This window comes from Physeter macrocephalus, chromosome 2, assembly GCF_002837175.3.
Source record: "Physeter macrocephalus isolate SW-GA chromosome 2, ASM283717v5, whole genome shotgun sequence".
NCBI classification, from domain to species: domain Eukaryota; kingdom Metazoa; phylum Chordata; class Mammalia; order Artiodactyla; family Physeteridae; genus Physeter; species Physeter macrocephalus.
Genome location: NC_041215.1, coordinates 95,876,309 through 95,900,877, shown reverse-complemented (window position 1 = coordinate 95,900,877; position 24,569 = coordinate 95,876,309). Strand labels below are relative to the sequence as shown.

At 39.4% G+C, this 24,569-nt stretch overlaps 1 protein-coding gene across 3 annotated transcripts in view; it reads right to left on the bottom strand.

The window, feature by feature from the left end:
* Positions 1–14,349: 14,349 nt before the first annotated feature.
* Positions 14,350–24,569, bottom strand: part of MYO1B (myosin IB) — a 193,759-nt gene continuing 183,539 nt past the window's right edge. For all 3 annotated transcript variants that reach the window (XM_007108448.3, XM_007108449.4, XM_007108450.4), the window contains 4 exons: positions 23,347–23,479; positions 22,552–22,704; positions 20,944–21,071; positions 14,350–15,656 (listed from right to left, as the gene is read on the bottom strand). In XM_007108448.3, coding sequence (XP_007108510.1) covers positions 15,533–15,656; positions 20,944–21,071; positions 22,552–22,704; positions 23,347–23,479 — 538 coding nt within the window. In that variant the 3' untranslated portion in view covers positions 14,350–15,532. The remainder of the gene's footprint in view (positions 15,657–20,943; positions 21,072–22,551; positions 22,705–23,346; positions 23,480–24,569) is intronic.

Genomic DNA, 24,569 nt, shown 5'->3' with positions numbered 1-24,569 from the left:
GATCCTCCCAGACCGGGGCACGAACCCAGTTCCCCTGCATCGGCAGGCGGACGCGCAACCGCTGCGACACCAGGGAAGCCCAATATCAATCTTTTTGAAGTTAGACACTCAGTATTAAAAACTCACTGATGTTGTTGGCTATCTAAATAAGTTCCATGGTGAGTGCTTTCCTAAAAGAAAAAAAATCTTTGGTGAAGCAAAACTATTCCCAAATTATGGTTTCCAAGTACAGATCTCTATACCAGTTTTTTTTTAAATGAGGGCACACGTAGAAAATTCTAGTTCATAGGAAAGGTAGAGTCTTCGGGATAGCACATATTTACAAGTAAATGCTTGTTTGACACTTCAGCTCACCCCTATGCAATAGGTAGACACACTACACCTCTCACTACTCCATGATTCACATGAGAAAATACACACTTAGTTGTTCTCAGCAATGATAACAAGACTCATAAGAAAGCATTTGCCTCAGCAGGAAACAGATTTCATTTTTAAGAAGGTAATTATCAAAGTAGTTGAAAATATTTAAGCAGACTTGATATGAATAAAAATTTTACTGTGAGATGAAATATATTTGAATATATGCCATTCCTTTTTTAATGTTATTAATATTAAATATTAGTATGCTTGCTCCTTTTTGCCATACTCATAATTGTATGAAATAAATGACAGAGAAGATAGCAAAAGATTCAACTTGAGTTAGACTCAAATTAAAGTCACTGCTACAATAACTTTTAAATTCAGTCTTTTAACTGCAATGACAATGTTACATGTAGCATATGTATATATTTTGTACATAGGGCACAATTTTTATTTCCAGACTTTTACAGGGAGTATTATATACTTTTTATGTCATTACATAATCATCATAGTATTCATCTTTGTGAGTATTTAATGGATGAATGAATAAATGAATGAAAGGGAAGCAATAATGCAGGGAAATAAAAGAACTTCTGCAAAATCAATATAGTATTTTCATTGGGAGGACGTTCGTACAATATGCCTTTTAATTTTAATGTCTAATGAGAATTCATGTAACTTGTGGAAAAGGTTTACCACCTTATCTAGTTGCTGAATGGTCTTCCACATCAACAGTGGGACAGCCTCTCTTGTTTGACTTTTCCCTTTGGAAGAAGAAAAGTTTGAGTGACGGATAGATAGACCACAACCGGGGAAGGAGAACCAGCCCAACACCTACATTGCAGGGCCATGATCAAGTTCTTCCTCTTAATAATGATGATGTTGGAGCAATGAGTAGATAAAATATTTACAACTATTTTTAAAAAGCCAGGTTATTAACACTGTAATGCTTCCTCCAACATTTCACTGGGTTTTGCCCGTGCTGAAATCCCCTCTAACCACACAGATAGGCTGTATTCCAAGAGTTAATTAAGTTCATTGTTAGACACATGAATATCTTTTCCTTTAAAAGTTGTTCTAAAAGAGAGTTGGGATCCTATGCTCATATCCAAAGCTTATTCATATTATAATGTGGCTGGAACATTATGTTTGCAATGACATATAGTTGAAAATAATACTATATAATATTGGTCATTAAGAGAGAAAAATGACGAGGTAAAATAAAAAATATTTTCACTGGAAAGCAGCACTTAAGGAAAAGTTTTAACTAGAAAAAGATAAGGAGATAGAATCTTATGTTTACTTTCAAGGATTTTAGAGCTTGAGCATACTGGTTTTTTTATGATGTCTACTTTCAGTTGCTTTTTCTTTTATTTAAATGAGGATAATTTGATGCATTTATTAATCAAACGTAAGCTCCAGGAGGCTAGGGACTTGTCAATTTTATTTGTCATTATATCCCAGTACCTAGGATAGTATCTGATATATAGTAGATGCTCAATAAATACTGCATTCATTCATTCAATAATTCAGCAAATATTTATTGAATGTCTGCCTTGTGCCTGCCACTATATAGAAGCCGGGAATATAATAAAAGAAGTGAGAAAAACCAAAGTCACCACCTTCACGGAGTTATTCTCCTGCAGGGGAGAGAAAAATTCACAAAAGAATCTCACTAAATGAATGTAAACATTCAAAGTTAGCCAAGTGCTCGAAAGGAAAGTGTTACTCTGCCATGATTAGCACACATTTTTTTGGCTCAAAAATGCCACGAAGATGAAGAAGAAATATAATTCTCCTGAGAAAACTGAGAGGCTAAAGGGCAAGAAGGAAGGAGATTATAAAGAGTATGTGTAAGCAGAAAAGAATAAACTTTCCAGAGATGCAGTGAACCAAGCTGAGAGAACAGAAAGACAGAGATGAAGCACAGCACCCCTAGGAGAAGGTGGGGTAGAAGGAAGTGTGGGGAGGCGATGTCCTCCGCGGGCAAGAAGCGATACTGTCCAGAGCAGGTCAATGGGAGTTGAGTCGTGGGGAGATGAGGGAGCTAAAATGCCGCGTCATTCAAATACACAAGATGTTTCGTCCTTAGAAAGTTCCTACGTTGCCTTTCTGCAAAGTTAATTTTATGATTTAGATAAATAACTTGATTTAATGAGATTATCTTTATAACTGAGCTCTGGCAGACTAAGTGGCAGGAGAAGTGTTAAGGGTATAATAGACACTTTATTAGTTGGTAAGCCATCTAACTCGAACTGCCTCTACACACAGCCATGTTTCCTCCCACTTATCATCCAGCCCAAACCTCCATTCTTAGCCCTGGTTGCTGTGCCTTGCCCGCTGCTCTGTTCAGACTGCTTGGCCGTATCCCCGTCTCCATGACGTCATCATCGGTCCTCCTATCTCTCTCACCCTTTTTCCCCATCAGTCTGTCAGAATGGCCTAGAGCCAACGCACTAGTCCACCCTGCAGAGAGAGATGGAGCATCTTCCTGATGGCATGAAGGGAAGCAATATTTTTCCAGTAGGGGAGGAATTAACAGTGGTGTTTAGGGGTCTGGCATCTGGGACTTTGCATGGTGGAGCATGGTAGATACAGAGCACGGAATTCTATTTTGTTATTTTGCTTTTTCAAAATTTTAACCCAAGCATTATGGTCTTTGAGGGACAGGACATATTGTTTTCAAGGGGGGCAGAAAGATGCAGGATTATGTTGCAAAATAGTTACAAAAATATCTCCAGTACTTCCTGATGAGATGCATCACAGATAAGGAAATCTGCCTATTTGCAAGATGAGGTTAAAGTTCAAAGAATCAAGTGCATAATGAGGTATTTTTCCTTTTTTTTTTTTTTTTGATGTCTACCCTTACGCACATGCGCACGCACACACACCACCTTCAGAGCGGAGGATTCTGAACAACGTCCGTTTTGGAGAAAAATTTAGCCACAAGAGAGACTGAATCATATGGTTTCAAAGAATAACATATGTTTGATTATTTTAAATATCCATCTGTCAGTCACAAGCACATGGAAATCTTATGACTGTTAGGTCAAGAGAGGCCCCATATCTAAAATTTAAATGCAAATAAGGCTCCCCATGTTGAATAAGTGACAGAAATAGAAGGAGGAAGAGTCTATATGTTAGCTTCTTAGTATATAATCCCCAAGGTTTTCAAGGGGAAAAGTAGTAAGCTATTCCCTACAAAACTTAAATGAAGCATAAATTAAACTATGCAGATATAATTATCTCTCTTTACGGTCCAAAGCACCAGCTGTGTAGATTCAAGAGCCACTTGGTTCTCAGGTGGCAGTTTGCCAGGCTGTCTCTACTCTATTAGCTGCCACTCAAACCAAGTGCTAAAGGACATGCTTAAGATGCTGAAACCACCACCCTATTACTCCGTACTTCAGTAGTTGAAAAAATACTTTCAAAACTGTAGCCATTTTTGCTTGTAATATACCTGATCATATTATTCTAATTTTCTTCAGTAACAGAATTATTCTATTTGGGGGGCCTAGAAAATAAGAGAGGCAACAGAAAAAGTAATAGCTTACTTTTTTTTTTTAAAGAAACATGTGCTATACAGAATATACCCATGAACAACAAAATCTATCCCCAGTGGGATAATACAAATATGTCTTTCTTAGGCATATTCTGAAAAGTTTAGCATTTTTGTAAATTCTGTCTCTCATTATTTTACTTTTTACATTTTTTTCTGATAACTTGTTTTTGATTTTTCTCTGACTGGAAGTGGCTTCCAACATATCAGCTCCTCAGAAGTGGAGAAGTGCCAGGCTGCCACATTGAAGCAGCATATGTAGCTCTGGGGCTGTGTCTTTGGAGGGCTGCTGCATGCAGGGCTCCTAGGGCCGGGATAAGTACCATATGCAGGTGAAGAAAAGGAGGGTGTCAAACCTTTACTTTTTTTTTTTTTTTTTTTTTTTTTTGCGGTACGCGGGCCTCTCACTGTTGTGGCCTCTCCCGTTGCGGAGCACAGGCTCCGGACGCGCAGGCTCAGCGGCCGTGGCTCACGGGCCCAGCCGCTCCGCGGCATGTGGGATCTTCCCGGACCGGGGCACGAACCCGTGTCTCCTGCATCGGCGGGCGGACTCTCAACCACTGCGCCACCAGGGAAGCCCCAAACCTTTACTTTTTAAGTGAGGACCTGATGCTGCTGTCATTTTGAAGAGAGTAGACTTCTCCAGATCTGCTTCAGAGAACCAAGGTGGAGATCACAGTCACAGGCTTTATACAGGTGTTCTCTAATCATATCTTCATCTGGAACACAATTTACTGTGGGCCATTTTAATCTTCATCAATTTAATATCAATTTATCAAAAGCATTGATTTTGAGTTACTAATTTGTTAAGAGAAACTTGTGAGCAATCCTCCCCAGATATCTTCAGGGCCACACTCCAATGCCAATAATTTGGGCTCCTGCTTTGCACTTGTCCTGAGGAGGTTTCGAGATGGAGGGATTAGAGAGATTGAGATAAGCAAGGAGAATAACAGGGCAAAGTGAGCATTAGTGAAAGGTTTGTCCTTAAAAAAATAAACATGAGCCCAGTGTATGCTACAGAAGCCCTGGGCTGTGTGTGTTTGTAAACCAGGATTAAGAACTAATGGAGTGGGACTTCCTTGGTGGCACAGTGGTTAAGAATCTGCCTGCCAATGCAGGGAACATGGGTTTGATCCCTGGTCTGGGAAGATCCCACATGCTGTGGAGCAACTAAGGCTGTGCGCCACAACTACTGAGTCTGTGCTCTAGAGCTCATGTGCCACAACTGCTGAGCCCATGTGCCACAACTACTGAAGCCGGCGTGCCTAGAGCCTGTGCTCCGCAACAAGAGAAGCCACTGCACCGCAACGAAGAGAGAAAACCCACGCACAGCAACAAAGACCCAACGCCGCCCCAAACCAAACAAAACCAAAACCAACAAATGGAGCTGACCGACTGTAGAAGGAGCTTCCAATCTGCTCTAAAAGGCTCTTCCTAAAAGATGTCAGGGCCCCCAGAGTCTAAGCAGTGCAAATCTGTACGAACACCCATCATTACTTTGTTTATCTGAGGTTGCAGGCATTGGCTTACTGCCGCCTCATGGAACTCAATCTGTTTCCCTGATCCTTCCTATTAAATAAATGGTGTGTTGCAAGCAGCCACATTGTTCTAAAAAAAAAAAAAAAATGAAGTGTCGAGTCTCATACAGACTTAATATTGTTACTTTACACATGGTCACTATCAAATAAACTTAAAGTAACAATTTCCCCTAAGAGATAAAATACCTAACTGCTCTATGACTTCTCAGACAGCTGAGGTTATCTGTTCTCTCCTCTTTCCTTTGGGGAAATCAGAAGAGTCTACTATCGACTTGTCTGAAAGAGCCCTGAACCCAGGAAAGGATCATCTGAGTTAACGTCTGACTCTGCCTGGCACGAAGCACTCTTCCTTGGACAGCTCTATCAGCTCTTCTACAAAAAGCTAAGTCCAGTAGGATTCAAGTAACAATTTCACGGATGTAGGGAAGATGCAAATATATTTCTGAAATGGGTGTTCCTGCTGCAGGATAGTTGATACTTATATTAAAGATAAGATTTGTTTTTGGAATATACACCATCTTAATTCGCTTAGAGATAGCTTCTATAATGCCAGAAAGAATGAATGAAGACCAGGGGAAGACTTATTTAATTATTCATATAAATGTTCCTTTCCAGGATGGCAAGAGAGAAAATTTCTTTCTGAAACATTTGCCTGGGATTTAGAACAATCGATTCTGCTTGCACCACTTCCTGCCAGTGGGATGGTCTCACAAAGTTATGATACAAAATTATTGGTGGTGGGGAGAGTGGACAGAGGTGGGAGTTGAATTATTATAAATAAATATCTTTGGGAAAAGCAGGTTTGAACATTCAATTGTATAAATTGAATAAACAAGGACAAGTGAAATCTTCACGTTTAAGGGAACTGGAACACTCAGGCAGGGTGGAGGTGGAGGAACAGAGGGTTAGAAATGGAGAAGTTGTGCTTCCATCTGCTGTATCTACTGAACAATTACCATGTGCTGGGCACTGCCAGTTTGGGCTTCCACATTGGGGTTCCATCTTTCCTGCATGTTTTTTATATTGTGGCATCTCCCATTAATACCCAGCACTATAAGTTCATAAATGAAAGTTCAGGAGTTTGATCATCCTTTTCTAATTCAACTAGGGGAGCCTGTGGTGGGGAGTAGAAAAACCAGGAGACATGAATTGCAATCTAGTTCTGCCAGAGACCATAAAGACTTGGACCAATCACTGAATCTCTCTGGGCCCTGATTTTTCTTATCTGTGATGTAAAGGAATTGGAAGATACAGATTGGCAATTCTCAAACTATGGAGTATTTGCAAGGGGTCCATGATTCCACATGAAGTTCTGTCTGTTGATTGTACTGATGACTGCAAACGTATGTAGTTCCTTTTTGCAAATGTGCTGAGATGTTCTATGATTAAGCAAATGCAAATTTACTTAAGTAATCAACTTAGAAAAATTATGTACCCACCCAATCAGAAGATGCTAAAAGCATGACCACCATCATGCAGGCAGTCATGAATAAATTAAGAAGGGGTCTTCATACTAGAAAACATTGGGATCCACCCAACTAGATGACAGACGTTCTCAATACTGTTTCATGGCTATTCTTGAAACTCCAATGTGTAAAGGAAAGATTCTCTTTTTAGGTAAGAGTTGAAAGTGCTTTTCCTTCACTAACACTTTTAATCCTCAGCATCCACATTCTAAATCAAGGTGGCAACCTGTGAGACACTCTCAATGTACCTTCACTTGAACAGCAGTGTCAGGTTTCTACCCAGCAAATCAGCTGGCATTTTTGTCTAGTGATACACATTTGGCAAGACTTGTTGAAGTGAAGTCTAAGATAAAGCAAAATGGCCCATTCAGGGATCTGATTTTGGTTTCAAGACATTTTATTAGCTTCATGAAAAGAACAAGTGGTAATGCAATTATTGAAAAATAAGTGACTCGATCACATCCAAATAGGACTCAATGTCAAAACTGGAAGAATTTAAATTTTTACACTCAACATAAAGCAGTTCCCATTACTAGAATGTACCATGTCTCAGCAGAAAATATAATTGACCCTCGAACAATGCGGGGGTTAGGGGAACCAATCCTCCGCACAGTCGAAAATCCATGTATAATTTATAGTTGGCTCTCCATATCTGTGGTTCCTCCGTACCTGTGGTTCAGCACCCAGGGATTCAACCAACTGTTGATCGTGTAGTACTACAGTATGTGCTGTTGAAAAAAAATCTACGTGTAAGTGGACCTGCAAAGTTCAAACCCATGTTGTTCAAGGGTCAATGGTATAATGAAATCCTGAAGTGGTTGCCCCAAAGTATTCAAAGATGGGTTTGTTTGGGAGGTAAGTGGCAACCATGTGACTAATGATGACTTCTAAGCAATCCAGGATGAGTAGAGCAGACCTGTACCAATTTTCCTAATTAGCCACAAGAGCCCATCAGAAACGGCATCCTTAGACAGGGATATGAATGGTGTGTCTGCATCTGTACATATCAAACTACACTTGTGAAATAAATTGTTTCAAACAAACTTTGTGTGTCTGGTGTGGGCAGTTCAAGACACCACATGACATCTTCATCTGTGGGGTTTCTTTTCTAGTGGAAGGAACAAATTGAGGGGTGGATTTCCTTCCCTTTTTATAATGTTTCAGCGACAGCTCCCAACTGCTTTTCCTTTAACGTTACCAGATCCCATTTTTTTTTTTTTCAGATCCAAGTCCAGCTTGTGCAAGGAAGTAAAGACAGCTGTTACCAAACAGCCTCTGAGATGATCAGAAAGACTAGGTTCCAACTACTGACATTTCCTGAATCTCTACCTTAATTTGTGCCAAGTGAGTCCATCATACCCAGACACAAGAACTTTTTCCCCATTTATATTCAAAGCTACAGTAAAGTGACCATGTTTTCCAACAAAAAGACATCTATGAACATCTTTCTTTTTATTTTTGTTTATAGTCACCCAAATCCTACAAAACAATGATAGAAATAAGTTGTCTCCCCTCCTGAGTAAATGGTATGCCTGGGCAGCATTAAACTTGTCAAGCCCTTTTTGAACTTGAATCTCAAAAACGCCAGCTGGGGGCTTCCCTGGTGGCACAGTGGTTGAGAGTCCGCCTGCCGATGCAGGGGACACGGGTTCGTGCCCCGGTCCGGGAAGATCCCACATGCCGCGGAGCGGCTGGGCCCGTGAGCCATGGCCGCTGAGCCTGTGCGTCCGGAGCCTGTGCCCCGCAACAGGAGAGGCCACAGCAGTGAGAGGCCCGCGTACCGCAAAAAAAAAAAAAAAAAAAAAAAAAATGCCAGCTGGGACATCTGAATAGAAGCTTTCTGATTTTCCCCCATCAAAAAGTATTCGGTAGTTTCAATTGAATAAAATGGTGCTGAGTCCTATCTAATAGATACAGTTCTACCTTCCGTGAGCTTTATTCTAAAAGCGGTTTTCAAACTTTAGGAAATTCATTTCAGGTCATTTTTAGGGGCTATAACAAGGAGAATGAGTCATTATGATTACTCTCCTTAAATGTAACACTATCCCCTTTCAGAAGATATAATATATTCTAAGAGACAATAGAATGGCAATATTACCATATACATTATATTACTGAATAAACAATGAAGATGACCTTGTAGCTGAAGGACTACTTTCAGGTTTCTAAATGGAAGAAAGTTTTATTTTCTTCTATGCAGTGCCTCAACAACTCCATCCCTCTCCCTTCTGTGTATGAGCTAAGACCCATACAAACCTCTTCCTTATTTGACTTACAGATATGTGTACCTTTCTGGGAAATTATTATTGTTGCATATAAAATCAATATTAAGCATGTTTTTGTTTGCCTACAATTTGCCCCTCGTGGGGAAAAAAAAAAAAAAAGGATCCATATGCCTTTACTGCTCCACTCTGTCAATTAAAATCTTGACCTCAGGAAAGCTGAGTTTGCAGTGATCATTTTAGAGAAGGCAATTCTGAATTTAACTAGCTCAGAACTGCACACAAGAGAATGGATTGGGTGATTACTAGGAAATGATTTAGAAAAATCATTTTTTTCTAATTAAAAAAAGTGTGGGAGTACCAGAGAAGCCAAAGATGCAGACTCCACCTGCAGCACCGCCTGGACTCATCTACAAACTATTATCACTGCACAATGTAAGCTGTTGTAAAAGACTGAAAAAATATTGTAGAAGATTGTTAAAGAACTAGAAAAACCCTCAGAGGTCTCTCATTATCTACCATCAAAGAACTTAATCGAAGAGGGAAACACCTAGAAACAAAAGAAAATACTCACATGCACTTACATGATAATTTTATGAAGACTTTATGGAAAATTGTAAATGGGGATGATTAGTAATATGGATAGGAACCAATGAGTTAGTGGAAAACCAAAATATCACATAAAATTAGAAGTTGTTAATTTACTTCAAGGAAACCTTGAATATTTTCCCCATATGATCCCATTAGGAACTCCCATGCCCAATCCCTGTGGCTAGTGAAGGGCTAATTTTAGAAGTCCAAATTTTTAGAACTCTATCACTACTCAAAATACCTGAAAATGTGTATGTATTAGTTTTAATGCTTTTCCCCCTCCTATCACAAGAACGTAGGACCTCTAAGAGTTATGAATTTCCCTTCTAAGTGACTATGCCAACATGTCACAAAGCTATAATAACTGACACAGTTTACTATTGACACAAAGATACATAATCAGCGTAATAGAACAGAGAATAAACAGTGCAGTGGGGCAAGGATGACCTTTTCAATGAAAGGTACCGGGTCCACTGGGTATCCATGTGGAAAAAAAATGAATCTTGACTCCCTACCTCACACCATTCAAAAACAAAAACAAACAAAAATTCCAGTAAACTAAAGAGCTAAATGTGAAAGGCAAAACAATAAAGCTTCTAAAAGAAATCACAGGCAAATCTATTCATAACCTTGGGTAAACAAATATTTTGTAAACTGGAAACTAAAAAGTACCAACCATAAGGGAAAGAATCGGCAAACTGGACTACACTAAAATGGAATGTCTATTCATCAAAAGACACTGGTAAGAGAGTAGAAAGGAAACCAGACTATGAGAAGATGCTGACCACACACACATCCAATAAAGGTCTCATATCCAAAACACACGCGCAAATCAAAAAGACAGACAACCCCAACAGAAAAAATGGCAAAATACTTGAATAGGCACTTCACAAGAGATGATAAGCAAATGGCCAATACTGAAAAGGTACTTGAGCTCATTAGTCACCAGGAAAATGCAAATTAAAGAGCCATCAAAAGGATTAAAATGAAAACGACTGACAATACCAGGTGTGGCAACTGCGACCCCATACACTGCTGGGGCGAGTGTAAACTGGTACAGATTCTCTGGAAGTCAGTTTGATGGAATCTACTAAAGCTGAACATATCTTACCCTATGACCCAGCAGCTCTATCTCTAGGTGTATATCCAGCAGAAATGTGTACAGATATTCACCAAATGATGTGCACAAGAATGTCTGCAGCAGCACTATGCACAATAGCCAAGTGCCCATCAACAGCGACGTGGACTACAAAAGTACCGTCTACCCACACGATGAAGTATTATGCAGCCAGGAGAACAAACTTTAGCTACATGCAATAATATGAATGAACTTCACAATTACAGATCTTCCTCAACTTACGATGGGGTTATGTTCCTGATAAACCCCTTGTAAGTTGAACATATCACAAGTAGAAAATGCATTTAATACACCATATCTATGGAACATCATAGCGTAGCTTGGACTACCTTAAACATGCTCAGAACACTTACATTAGCCTACAGTTGGGCAACATCACCTAACACAAAGCCTGTTTTTATAATAAATGTTGAATATCTCATGTGATTTATTGTATACTGTAAGTGAAAAACAGAAGGTTATATGGGTACAGAATGGTTGTAAGTGTTATCAGTTGTTTCCCCTCATGATCATGGAGCTGACTGGGAGCTGCAGCTGCAGCCACTAGCCACCGTCACGAGAGTATCATATTGCTAGTCCAGGAAAAGATCAAAATCTAAAATTTGAAGTAGTTTGAATGAAAGAAGCCAGGAGTATATACTGGATGATTCTATTTATAGGAAGTAAAAAAAATGGGCAAAATTAATATATAGTACTAGAAAACAAGAGAAAAGTTACTTTTATAAGGAATTATGTCTGGGATGGAGAAGGGGGCTCCTGAGTGCTATCTTTGGGGTGCTTCTTTTTTTGGTGCTAGTTACATGTATGTGTTCACTCTGTAAAAATTCTTTGATAGGTCCATTTCTGGTTTGTGTACATTTCTGATGTGTATGTCGTTAAACAAAAATATTTTAAAAGAGAATATGCCAGATCCATTAATTGGTGAGAGAAAGAAAGGAAAAGAAAAAAGAAAAAAGAAAGTTGGGATGAGTATAAGTGAAATGACCTAAGAGAGTACTCTTAAAAGTCCTCATCACAAAAATTAACTATGAGAGATGATGGATGTTAATTAAACTTATTGTGATAATCATTTCACAATAATACACACATAGCAAATCATTATGTTGTATACCTAAAACTAAATGTCAATTATGTCTCAAAACTGGATTAAAAAAAAACATTAAAAAACTAAGTGAAATGATAAGGTAAGCTGGCTGATCTATTGATATTTCTTTCTCTCAGTACTGCCAGGCCTTTTGGTGAACATGGAATTAAATTCTGTTCCCAGTTTCCTCCTTAAACGCTGAGAAGCTGAGACTATTTTCCTTACAAACTTAGATTTTTGTTGAATTTTATGTAACTGAGCAAAGGTATCTGGCCACCATGCCAGCAAAAAAAAGTTAATGAGGAAGAGATTGTGGTTTACGCTGTACTGTGATTAACTCCAGATTTTGAAAATGATCTTCAAACCAAAGAGAACGAAGCAAATGATTCCAAGATTTGGAAGAAAACAACTGAAAAACTAATTTTCTACTGAGTGGCTATTGGAATAGAAGCTGATGAGATCAGAAAGCAAGTGCCAGCTGGTCAAGACCGCAGCTTCCTAGGGTTTAGTTAAGCACACCCTGAGAATGAAAGCGCACAGAATGGGAATTGTTAAAATGATATCCAAAGAAAGAGCACCTCAGCTCCTCAACATTAAATCTTCAAACGGACAATGAAAACTCAACAGCTGCTTTTCTTACCAGGAGGAAAGAAAAGCAGAACTACTGCCCTTCGTTCCACTGCACTTTTTTGTGAATTTGAGTACTGCAGTATTCATGCAAAAACAATGCCCAGCTTAAAAACAAAGGCTCTTACTACAATGCCTTTTGGCAAAAGCCTAATATAATAGACCATTACGGAATTTACCAGCAACATACACCATTTAAAAAAGTGCTTCTTATTCGAATATCTTAGGGCCTAAATTACCTTACCTAGTACATGAAAAATAGCATATAAAAACAAACAAAAAAGCTGTTGTCTATTATATTTAGCCTCAAAGAATTTTAAACCATGCTGTAATTATCATAATTACACTCAATTACATGAACTTGAGAGTTCTCACTCAGCATATTATTGAAATGACATGATAATAAAACTGTTTATTCTCTTAGATTTCAGCCAAATCTTCAATACTAAGGATGTCCCTGATTCTCATAACCCTTGGCCCTGGTGCTCTGCCATTACAGACATACCTGTAACCCCTGGGGTATGAGCAAAGGTACTCACTACAGCTGAAGGTCTTACATCTAAGCATTGGGTCCAAGTTATTATTCCAAGAGTGTGAAATACAAAACTGTAACCAGTCTTTAAGACAGTAACTTTCCCATGTTCGTTTCTTGCCTTGTGGTAGATGGATGTCAAAGTCAAGGGTAACTGCATCAACAGCACTGCAAGCTTGGCGACTACCATGGTCTGATGTTTGGTCCTCACTGCCTGGTTACTTTTTTCAAGCACAACATCTACAAGCCACTCCAGGGGCTGGGCAACTAAGTGGTGGTTGGGAACAAGTTAGGGCTGTGTCACTAAGGTACATAGGAAATCTGGGGTGCCACCAATACTTTAATTCTCCACTGCAGAACAGTGACAGAAATTCAAAGTTACAGAAGTACTGGATGCTCACCCGCTGTAGTAGGCAACATTACAGCTTATCTGTACCCTCTTGTCAGGCATGGGGGTAGGTGGCCAGCACAGGCAGGTCTGGCCCACAAATGCCGTGCCCCTGTGAACTTCCATTCAGGAAACAACCCAATGATGATCAGTAGGGGACTGGATAAATACATTATAGTGCACCCATGCAACGGAAGACTACACGGTACAAAGAATGAAGAGCGAAAAAGGCAAAGTAAAGAACAATATCTATGATAGCTTTTGTCTACTAAAGCAGGAGGAAGATAAGAATCTCTATTTTTATTTCTTCTTGTAAGCATATGCATAAAGTAAAACCAATTAAAAACAATGGTTAACTTTGCAGGGATGCACAGGAACTGAGCAGATGGGTGACTGATGGGGTGGAGAATTTGTATTATATATCTTTTTACATTTATTTGTATGTTGAACAATGTGATGTATTACATATTTTTAAAAATATTTTAATAAAACACCTCTCAATTCCAAATTTCTACTCACCTATTTCAGTAATCATCAATCTACCACTTTATATACATGTTGGAAAAGACTGAAAGAAAGTAATTATATCCTCTACCTGAGCCAATAAACACAAAGCCTTCTGAGAATTTCTTTATGGGAGCAACTTTTTAAAGTACAAAAGTTCAAAGAAAATCCCCAGAAAATACTTTCAATGAATGTTTCTGGTTTATAAAAGGTAAGTGAAATTCAATTACACAGAGAACACATAATGTTTGGATTGTAAAGCCTTTCTGTGCGACAATACATTGACATACAACATAAGAAAATAGCTTGAAATACAAAAATACAGTTGTGATCCAGGAAATGGCACCAAATTAGAACAGTTTTATTATTTAACATACCAATGTATATACATTATCCTCCCAAATGAGAAACGATTTGATTCCGAAGTTTAAAATGTAGTTTCCAAAATGAATCCTTATTGTGAATTTGGGGGGGGGGATATCCTGCAAATTAACACACACCATTTTGATCCTTGACTAAAATATGTACCCTGTACTAATCATCTCTCTCATACAAAATGTATATTATAAATAAAACTTTCAAAAAAGATCTCGGATGTTTATTGCACATCATATAGAATGCTTGCCACCATCTGAAAGGCTTTCAGCCTTTCACTGTAATTTGGGTGAAAACAACACTCTGCAGATATTCGCATATCTAGGATCATATATGATGTTTACCAGAAACAGGAAAATATAACCTTACGGGACTGCTTCTGTCACTTTTTCTAAAGTAAGAATGACTCTTTTCTACCATTAAAAGCAATTACAAGAGATCTGAACACTTTAAAAGTCCTGTTCAAATGTCAGTTTTCTCTTTTCAAATAGAAACCACATGTAGAGGCAATTTTACCAAGTCACATATCAATATATCTACTTCCTAGGACCAGCCCTTCTTGAAGTATATATTGTTAAAGATCATACTACAGGGTTCCTAACAAATGCTGTCCATCATCAACAGTTACTGTTTTGGTCTCAACATTTTCAAACTCTCTTAGGCCTGGTAAAGCCAGCACAAACCAGCCAGAATGCAATGGCCTTAAAACAAAACAAAAAAGGTTCCTAGTAAGTTTTCGTATCACCTAGTACAGTGCCTAGCACAGAGTAGGCATTCAATAAATAGTTGATGAATGGATGCACTATCTGTTAAGACCGTTTCCTACACTTAGATGTATTAATGATTTATGAGTAATATGTTGCTTTAGGGCACAAAGATCTAACATGATGACTAAACAAGGAACACGCACAACATGGCATAGATATTGTTAGTTTCTACAATCCTGTCCCAGGACAGAATGTGTACTTTAAGGGTTAAAACTATTCCAATAGTAAAAATTGATTAGTCAAATATTTTTATTTTGCCAAGGGACTCTAACAGTATTAACCTTTGGCAATTCCCGAACATACAATGAACCCCAAACAAAACAAAACCAAATTGCACTATTACAAAGAAACGAGTCCATGGAAGCAGAGGGGAGGCGCCAGTTAAGGAACAGCGACTTCAAGGAGACGGTTGTTTTTTCGCTTGCATGTTGGGACACTCCCATTTTTCTGGTTGCCCTGAATAAACTTCACACATACTTTGTCTTGTCTGAACTGCACCAGGAACCTAGGAGGAAAGAATAAGACAAACTGAAGAAAAGTACACACTAAACAGCTGATGATTACACAACACCAGCTTTTGTTTTTTAATGGATATTTACCTTGACAAGTATTCCCCTTTCCATCAGCCCTTCTAGCCACAGGATCACACCAACAGGTATTACATTGCATTTTGCTTCCAGTGGCCATAATTTAGCCCTAAGTAAACTCAAGTTCATTAGCTCATCATATTCCTATACCGTAAGAAGGGCTATGAATAATTATTTCCATGTTTCAGATGGAAAGATGAACGTGCTATTTTCCATTTTTCTCCATTTCTGCATAGCAAAAATATTAAATTATCAACAAATTGAGAAAATGCAATACAGAATTTCAGAAAAGGGGCCTAAGCCTTCCCTGGTGGTGAAGTGGTTGGGAATCCACCTGCCAATGCAGGGGACACGGGTTCAAGCCCTGGTCCGGGAAGATCCCACACGCCGCGGAGCAACTAAGCCTGTGCGCCACAACTACTGAGCCAGTGCTCTAGAGCCCGTGCTCCACAACAAGAGAAGCCACTGCGATGAGAAGCCCGCGCACCGCAACTAAGAGTAGACCCCGCTCTCCACAACTAGAGAAAGCCAGCGCACAGCAACGAAGACCCAATGCAGCCAAAAATAAATAAATTAAATAAGTAAATTTTAAAAAGGAAAAGAAAAGGGTCTAGAGACACTCCAGACTATGGTTTCCAAATGTTGGATATTTACATACATCCTACACATCTTTTTTCATATCTACACACTAAATAAATGTTTCAAAATAGCTGTGACCTACTGAATAAAAATGATGAAATCATGAGTCCGATCTGCCCGTTATATTTTTAATATCCACACATATATAAAAATCTATCAGTGTACACCTAAAGCCACCTCTTATGCTACCGGTGGTATATGTGGTACACTGTGGGAAACCATATTCTAGTTCAAATCTTTCCTTTCATGGATCATCAGCAGTCAAGTGCCTGCCCACAAGATTATGTGTCACTCCTTCCTACAAGAGACATATGACTGGCTTCCCCCTGGGCTGGGTGCTGTGAGGGACAGACATCCAGATGTATAAATTGAGGTCTCTGCCCTCCAGGACGGCATCACCAAGGAGGCATGAGGGCAGCATGGCTGGACCAGAACCCAGCCCTTCCCAGCTCAAGGCCTGTGCTCTTTTCTCTCCACCATCAGAAACAGTGTAATGTTACCATGCTTTTGGTTATGTTTCTCAGGGAACTGTTTTCTGAGTTACTGGCATACAATTAAGTGAGTCACTCTAAAAACCATGTGATGGGTCACATGCTCACTGGCACCCACGACAACAGCTCTGCTCTGTACATGTTAGTCTCTGTTTCAAGGTCTAAAGAGGCCACATTTTGCAAACATTAGCTACTGGAGTGAAACGTGACACATAAGTTTATACTCATCGGTGGTACTTCTGAGCTTTCAAAGGGCTGTTTCTTTTCAACTTGAAAGCACTAAAAAAGGAGCTCTAGTTCCAAATTCGCCTGAGATCTCTCTCCAGCATGTATACTTATATCTATGTGCCTCAAAGGAAAAACAAAATCTTTCAAGTTTAACATAAATAATCAAATATTTTTACATTTTAATTTTTAAAGACCACTTGTAGTAATAAATGTACGGGGAGTTCTTTTCCCAATAACTTTAGCATACACTGGCTGTCTCTGTGTTCACAATTCATGACCGTGATTCACTCTAAAAATAACAGTAACTAAATTTTACTGAGTATTTACTATGGACCACACTGTTCTCAGTAAGTTACACATATTAACTTAACTTTAAAACAATCCTATGAGGTAAGTACCATTATTTATCTCTATTTCATAGAAGAGAAAACTGAAGCCTGGACTACAGTAAGGACAGAGAATCAGAGAATCATCCTACAGCAAATAATCATGTCAGATGCATGATTTCACAGCACCAATAACAGAACTTCACAGTAAAAGGAACATAGATTAGTTGTTTGGATTTAAAATATTCAGAAAAACAACTGTATAACTTAAATAATATATGTGTATGTGTGTATTACATGTATGTGTGTATATATGTATGCATATACACATGTATATTTAAAATACTGAATAGAAAAATTCACTTTAGTTTCTATTACTATAGATTCATTTTTAGAAATACTATAGATCTTATTTAAGGTTATCCTTAAAATGCAATCTATTGGGTTTCCCTGGTGGCGCAGTGGTTGAGAATCTGCCTGCTAATGCAGGGGACACAGGTTCGAGCCCTGGTCTGGGAAGATCTCACATGCCGCGGAGCAACTGGGCCCGTGAGCCACAACTACTGAGCCTGCGTGTCTGGAGCCTGTGCTCCGCAACAAGAGAGGCTGCAATGGAGAGAGGCCCGCACACCGCGATGAAGAGTGGTCCCCGCTTGCCACAACTAGAGAAAGCCCTCGCGCAGAAATGAAGACCCAACACAGCAAAAATAAATAAATTAATTAATAAACTCCTACCCCCAACATCTTCTTAAAAAAAAAAATTGAAAAAAAATGCAATCTATTTACAGATTGAATAGTTTGGGAGTTTAAGGACTGGGGATTATAAGGCAGTTGAGTCTCTCGCTGAATTCAATTCTCACTTCTACATGTGCTGGTTAAAACTGCTCTAAGGAAGTAACAGGCGTTTGACTTTCCTCCTGTAAACTGACATATAGGGATTGTGGAGACTGGGTTTGTTAGAGTAACTACTTCTACCTCTGAAAAGGATCTACTGAGGAAGGTCCTGGTCACCGAACACTATGCTGTTTACAACACTGGTCTGTATAGTCTGCAAAAATACATCATGGGCACCCCTCCCCATGACTCTGTAAAATTTTGTTTAAAATGCTCTCCAAAAAGTAGTATAATCCCTGCTTAAGAGCTCCGAGAGGTTATGAATCAGAGGCTACATGGGAGCCTTGCTCTGCCACGTGGCTTCCTGCACTGCCCAGGAAGGGACCACGGTGCTAGGAAAGCTTCCATCAGCTATTTTATTTTTATGAGACCAACCAATAATTAGGAATAGGGGAAGGAAAGGTGTTCTGGACTGGTTTATAATGCTACTAAATGTGTTTTCTTCACGTGGCCACACAGAATCTTCGCACAGTCAAGCATGTTTATTGAAAGCTTACATAGCTAGAACATCACACCCCTCTTCTGTGACAAGCAGGGTCCCTGCCGCCCTGAAGCAAACTATACCCATCAGTGTTCCGAGATCATGTGCCTTGAACAGAAATTGTGAGAGCCACTGGAGGGGTTCTGTGGTTGATACAGCACATGGCACCCCCAAGAGCCCCTCAGGAGAGTCACAACGTGCAACAAGACTGCAGAGGCTCTGGGAGGTGCTGTAGTGAAGAAGGACTGTACATTTCTTCACAGCACATGACTACTAACATCCTGCAAAGGCAGTGTTCTCAGAATGCCAGTTTGGGAAGTGCTTAAAAGCAGCAGTCCTTTGTGGTCTGGATGTTGGTGTGATTTTCTCCGCAAAGATGGCCTTATTAATGTAGCAGACCAAATGCGAGGCTGCTTCATCCATGTATCAAGGAGCTTCTCCATCTGAACACATAGAATCTTTCCACGATGAGTGGGAATGACCGGTCCCACCAAAACAGAAGTGTAGCTTCCTGAGTTATGAAAAATTTCAACTAAAGAGAGTTTAAAGATCTAACAGTCCTCACAGGTTAAAACCTTAATTGACTGGAACCCAACAAGCCCTTATCTTTTTTCCTAATTTCTTTGTTTTATGAGAAAGGACTCAATCATAAGGAAAGTTATTTTGTGTAAATTGCATTTTCCAATATAGAGTATACATAAAGGCCAATATCCCCAGACCCCCGCGCCCCATCTATACACCATTCTTAGAACACACAATGAACCTAAAGTTCTGTCAATCCTAACACATCAAGGAGAGTTGGTTTGGTTTACAAGGGGACAGGAATGGGTATGAATTTATTTTAGAGAGACTTTTATAAAGACTTGAGATAGACTAGGCTGGCAAAATCTTCATTAGTAAATAAAATCATCTCCTGAGAGATATGGTGATGCAAATTTTTACTCTGCGTGCAAGGAAGTAGATACACAGATAGTAAACAATCTATTAAAAAGTAATCAAGTAAGTGTCAATCCACATAGTAACTAAAATTCATGTCAATGATCTCATATTGACAGATTTAATAAATGGAGGGATGTGCCAATCTGCAGACAAATCACATGTTTCTATAATCAGAGCCCTAATGTGAAGCAAAAAAAGCAAATTTCAAATTCATAGCCGTCTTGACACTAGTGAACTGTTGTCAACATGAACACTTACTCTATAACTCTCGTTTATATGTGAGAAAAGGTATCTCAAGTACCTAACACATCCCAAACCGGCACTCCTGACTCCCCACACCTCAGCCACCCCCAAACCCCTCTTTTTCAGTGTCAGCTATTGCAGTAAATGGTACCATGTAGGCTCAGGCCCAAAACCTAACACCTAGTCTGTTAGTAAGTTCTCGTTTTCCTTCAAATCACACTCACAACCTGACTACTTCTCACTACCTCCTACTCACACCCTAGCCTAAGCCTCATCATCCTTACCCTCAACAGCTCACAGAAGCTCCCAACTATTTTCTCTGCTTTCACTCTTGCCTCCCTAACAGTCATTCCCCACGCTGCAGCCAGAGAGCTCTTCAAAAATCATAAATCGGATCACGCCACATTCTTGCCCACAACCCACAGTGACTTTTCATCAGCAGCAAAATCTCAATCCCTGACCTCAGCTCCCAGGCTCTACGCAGCCAGGTCCCACTGCCTCTTGCTCCAGGGTCTTTCCCCCCCATTTCACTCTGCCACCACGTCCACTCTTGCTTCAGGGCCTTTGCACCTGCTGCCTCCCCCGGAAGGCATCTCCCTAGCTTCCAGTTTCGATTCAAATGTCACTGCATCAAAGAGGCCTCCCTGATCTCCATATCAAAATTAACACCATCTGACCTTTAACCTGCTTTTTTTTCTCCACAAGCACTTGACACTAACCAAAGTCACACCACCTATGTATTATTTCATCTCTGCATACTCGTCTCCTCCACTAGGATGTCAGGTACGTGAAAGTGGGGACTTGGTCAGTGTCACTCGCTGCCCATCCATCATCTAGAACACACGCCAGACACATACTTGGTACTTAATAAGTAGTAGTTGTAAAAATGAATGAGACCAGATCGCTCAACTAAAACAATAAAGTGAAAAGTGAAAAGGCATAGTCAAACAATTCATGAACATACTCATCAGAAATTTCAATATTGAGCTTCTGTTTGGTTTGGCTGAGAGTCGTCCGATAGAGCTTGGTGGCCATTTCAATCAGGTGATCACTGATGAAGAGAAAGTCTCCTTTACTAGCTGCTTCCGAGCCCTGAAAGGACAAACCAAGAGTCAGGTTATCATAATTAAAGACAGCTCGGGAGGTGTATGTTTACAGGTTTGGCTGAAAACACATTTACAGTCTCTTTAAAACATCAGGTCCTGGAGTCCATCCTCCCAAATAAACAATAATGACAAAAGCAGTATTTCTTCCAAGTTGCTCCAAGCACTTTAGTAAGGTTACCTCACCCCTTGCCACCCCAAGTTGGTCGATGGACCAGAAGCACCATCCACATCACCTGGGAGCTTGTTAGAAAAGCAGACGCTCAGGCCTGACTGCAGGCCCACTGCAGATGATTCCACAAGAAGACCCCTGGGTGATCTGTTTGCCCACTCAGGTTCCAGAAGCACTGACCTAACCTATAACTCATTCTGAAAGGGCTGTTCTAAAAGCTCCTCCATGATTTGGTTAAAAAAATAAGAAAAACAACAACAACAAAAAGACTTCCAACAAATACCCTCAGGCAGTGGCTTTCAGTCTTAGCTGCACAAGGGACTCAACTGGGGAGCTTTCAAAATACAGGATGCTTTTGCCCCATTCCAAGAAACTCTGATTCGGTTGGACTGGGGAAATGGCCTGGGGACCAGCATATTTTAATATATAATTGAGGCTCGGAATCACTGATTTAATATGCTCCTTTAGGCTAAAATCCATAGTGGAGAAAACAGGCTGAACTAAGCTTATGGGATTTTCTTATGTTTAGAATCAGCTAGATAGGTTACTATCTATTAGCTAGGTATATGTACCTATATATGATTAATATTTGCTGACGTCTGTTTATTCAGTGACTATTTGTTATGTGACAGGCACTATGCTAAAAGCACATTACATAGTTTCTTTTAACCCTTAGAACAACACTATGAAGTAGGTACTAATATTTTCCCTATTTTAAGACAAGGAAAATTAGGTAGGCATATTAAAGTTAAATGACTTGGCCAAGGTCACTGTAAAGTTAGTGACACCAATACCAGAGCCTACACTCTTAACCACTCAGTTCAAGCGAGTAGGTCTTAGTTGAGCTGACATTAAAAAATCTTTAGGTCAAAATTACTAGGCAGTTGTTTTATTACAGTTGCATCCTTTAATTAAAAACCCCCAAATTAATGATGAACAAGAAGACATTTACTAATAGATAGAAGAAACAACAGAAGGAAGTATAATTTTGAATGTCTTGATATTTCTAGGAATTAGTCTCAAAATAAGGCACATCATGGTGGGTGTAAACAAAAAGCTACTCAGTGAAATGAGAACTCAAGTGAACGAGTCAAAAAGAGTCATCAATCTTATTCAGTTACTGAAAAACCAAGCCTGAGATTTTACGAGTGAATATAGACCAAATTTGCAGGTCGGTAAGAAGAATATATAAACTTCAAGTAATAGGATTATTCACATGTGGAAAATTTTAGATCAGTGTCTAAGAGTTTGGACCAATGCAGAAATCTTTCAGTCAAATCAATAGTTAAAGCTTTACCTCTTTGAGGTGGACAGCAAAGAAGCCATCATTTTGTGAGCTCATCGATACTTTGGTTACATCCACCAGGGGAACCTCTGACTTGATCTGTCCAGACTTTTGATCAGCAAGAAGGAGATTATTATTTGTTAAGAGGAAAATCCGGGATGTACTCTACAAGAAACCAAAACAAAAAAGGATGTAAAACCAATGATCAAAAATCCCCCAAAAGAGTTCATGAGTTTAAAGCATTGTTACTTGTAGAAATGTAGAAAATATTATTCTAATATTTTTCAGCATGCACACCTACATAAATGAGAACACACTAAAGAACATAGATAATCTATTTTAACTCACAAAAATTTCAGAGAACAAGCAAAATTCCACCTAAGCCTAAAGGTAAGAGAAAACAGCTCCATTCACAGTAACTCTGTGGAGTATATGAAATGCAAATTTTTTTGAAGTATAGTTGATTTACAATGTTGTGTCAGTTTCAGCATACAGCAAAGTGATTCAGTTATACACACACACATATATATTTTTTTGGTTCTTTTCTGTTATAGATTATTACAAGATACTGAATATAGTTCCCTGAGCTATACAGTAGGACCTTATTGTTTATCTATTTTATATTTAGTAGTGTGTATCTGTTAAACCCAAATTCCTAATTTACCCCTCCCCACTCCTTTCCCTTTTGGTAACCATAAATTTGTTTTCTATGTCTGTGAGTCTATTTCCGAAATGCAAATTTTAACATTCAGAAAACTGTCCCAACTGAAAACATTTCTTACAGGTCTTCAGGGTTAGCGTTTTTACCTTCCCATTAGCACGGTTAATTTTGTTCACCACTTCAGCAATGATAATCTTTTCTTCAATGGCATCTTTGAGTTTCTTATACTTGGGATTCTTGTTGATTTCCAGGTAAGGCCCTTGGAATGGCTGCCCAACACTAAAGGAAAAAAGTTCCTCACATAAGAAATGGTTTCACATGGAAGTACTACTAGAAAAAGGTAACAGGTTAGTTGATTTTGAAATTCAAATTTCAAATATATATATATATTTTCTTTTTTCTTTTCTTTTTTTAACATCTTTATTGGAGTATAATTGCTTTACAATGTTGTGTTATTTTCTGCTGTATAACAAAGTGAATCAGCTATACGTATACATATAGCCCTATATCCCCCTCTCTTGCTTCTCCCTCCCACCCTCCCTATCCCACCCCTCTAGATGGTCACAAAGCACTGAGCTCATCTCCCCATGCGATGCAGCTGCTTCCCACTAGCTATCTATTTTACATTTGGTGGTGTGTATATGTCAATGGTACTCTCTCACTTCGTCCCAGTTTACCCTGCTCCCACCCCGTGTCCTCAAGTCCATTCTCTACGTCTGTGTCTTTATTCCTGTCCTGCCCCTAGGTTCATCAGAACCAATTTTTTTTTCTTAGATTCCATATACTTCCATGTCCTGGCTATTGTAAACAGTGCTGCAATGAACATTGTGGTACATGACTCTTTTTGAATTATAGTTTTCTCAGGGTATATGCCCAGTAGTGGGATTGCTGGGTCATATGGTAGTTCTATTTTTAGTTTTTTTTTTTGTGGTACATGGGCCTCTCACTGTTGTGGTCTCTCCCATTGCGGAGCACAGGCTCCAGACGCGCAGGCCCAGCGGCCATGGCTCACGGGCCCAGCCGCTCCGCGGCATGTGGGATCCTCCCAGACTGGGGCGCGAACCCGGTTCCCCTGCATTGGCAGGCGGACGCGCAACCACTGCGTCACCAGGGAAGCCCCCTATTTTTAGTTTTTTAAGGGACCTCCATACTGTTCTCCAGAGTGGCTGTATCCATTTACATCCCCACCAACAGTGAAAGAGGGTTCCCTTTTTTCCACACCCTCTCCAGCATCAACATTAGAGAAATGCAAATCAAAACTACAATGAGGAATCACCTCAAATACATTTTTGATGTGATCATGGCATTTGGTTGTTAAGACTTTGATAAAAATCTTATCACACGGAACAACCAAGAAAGAAATCACTCA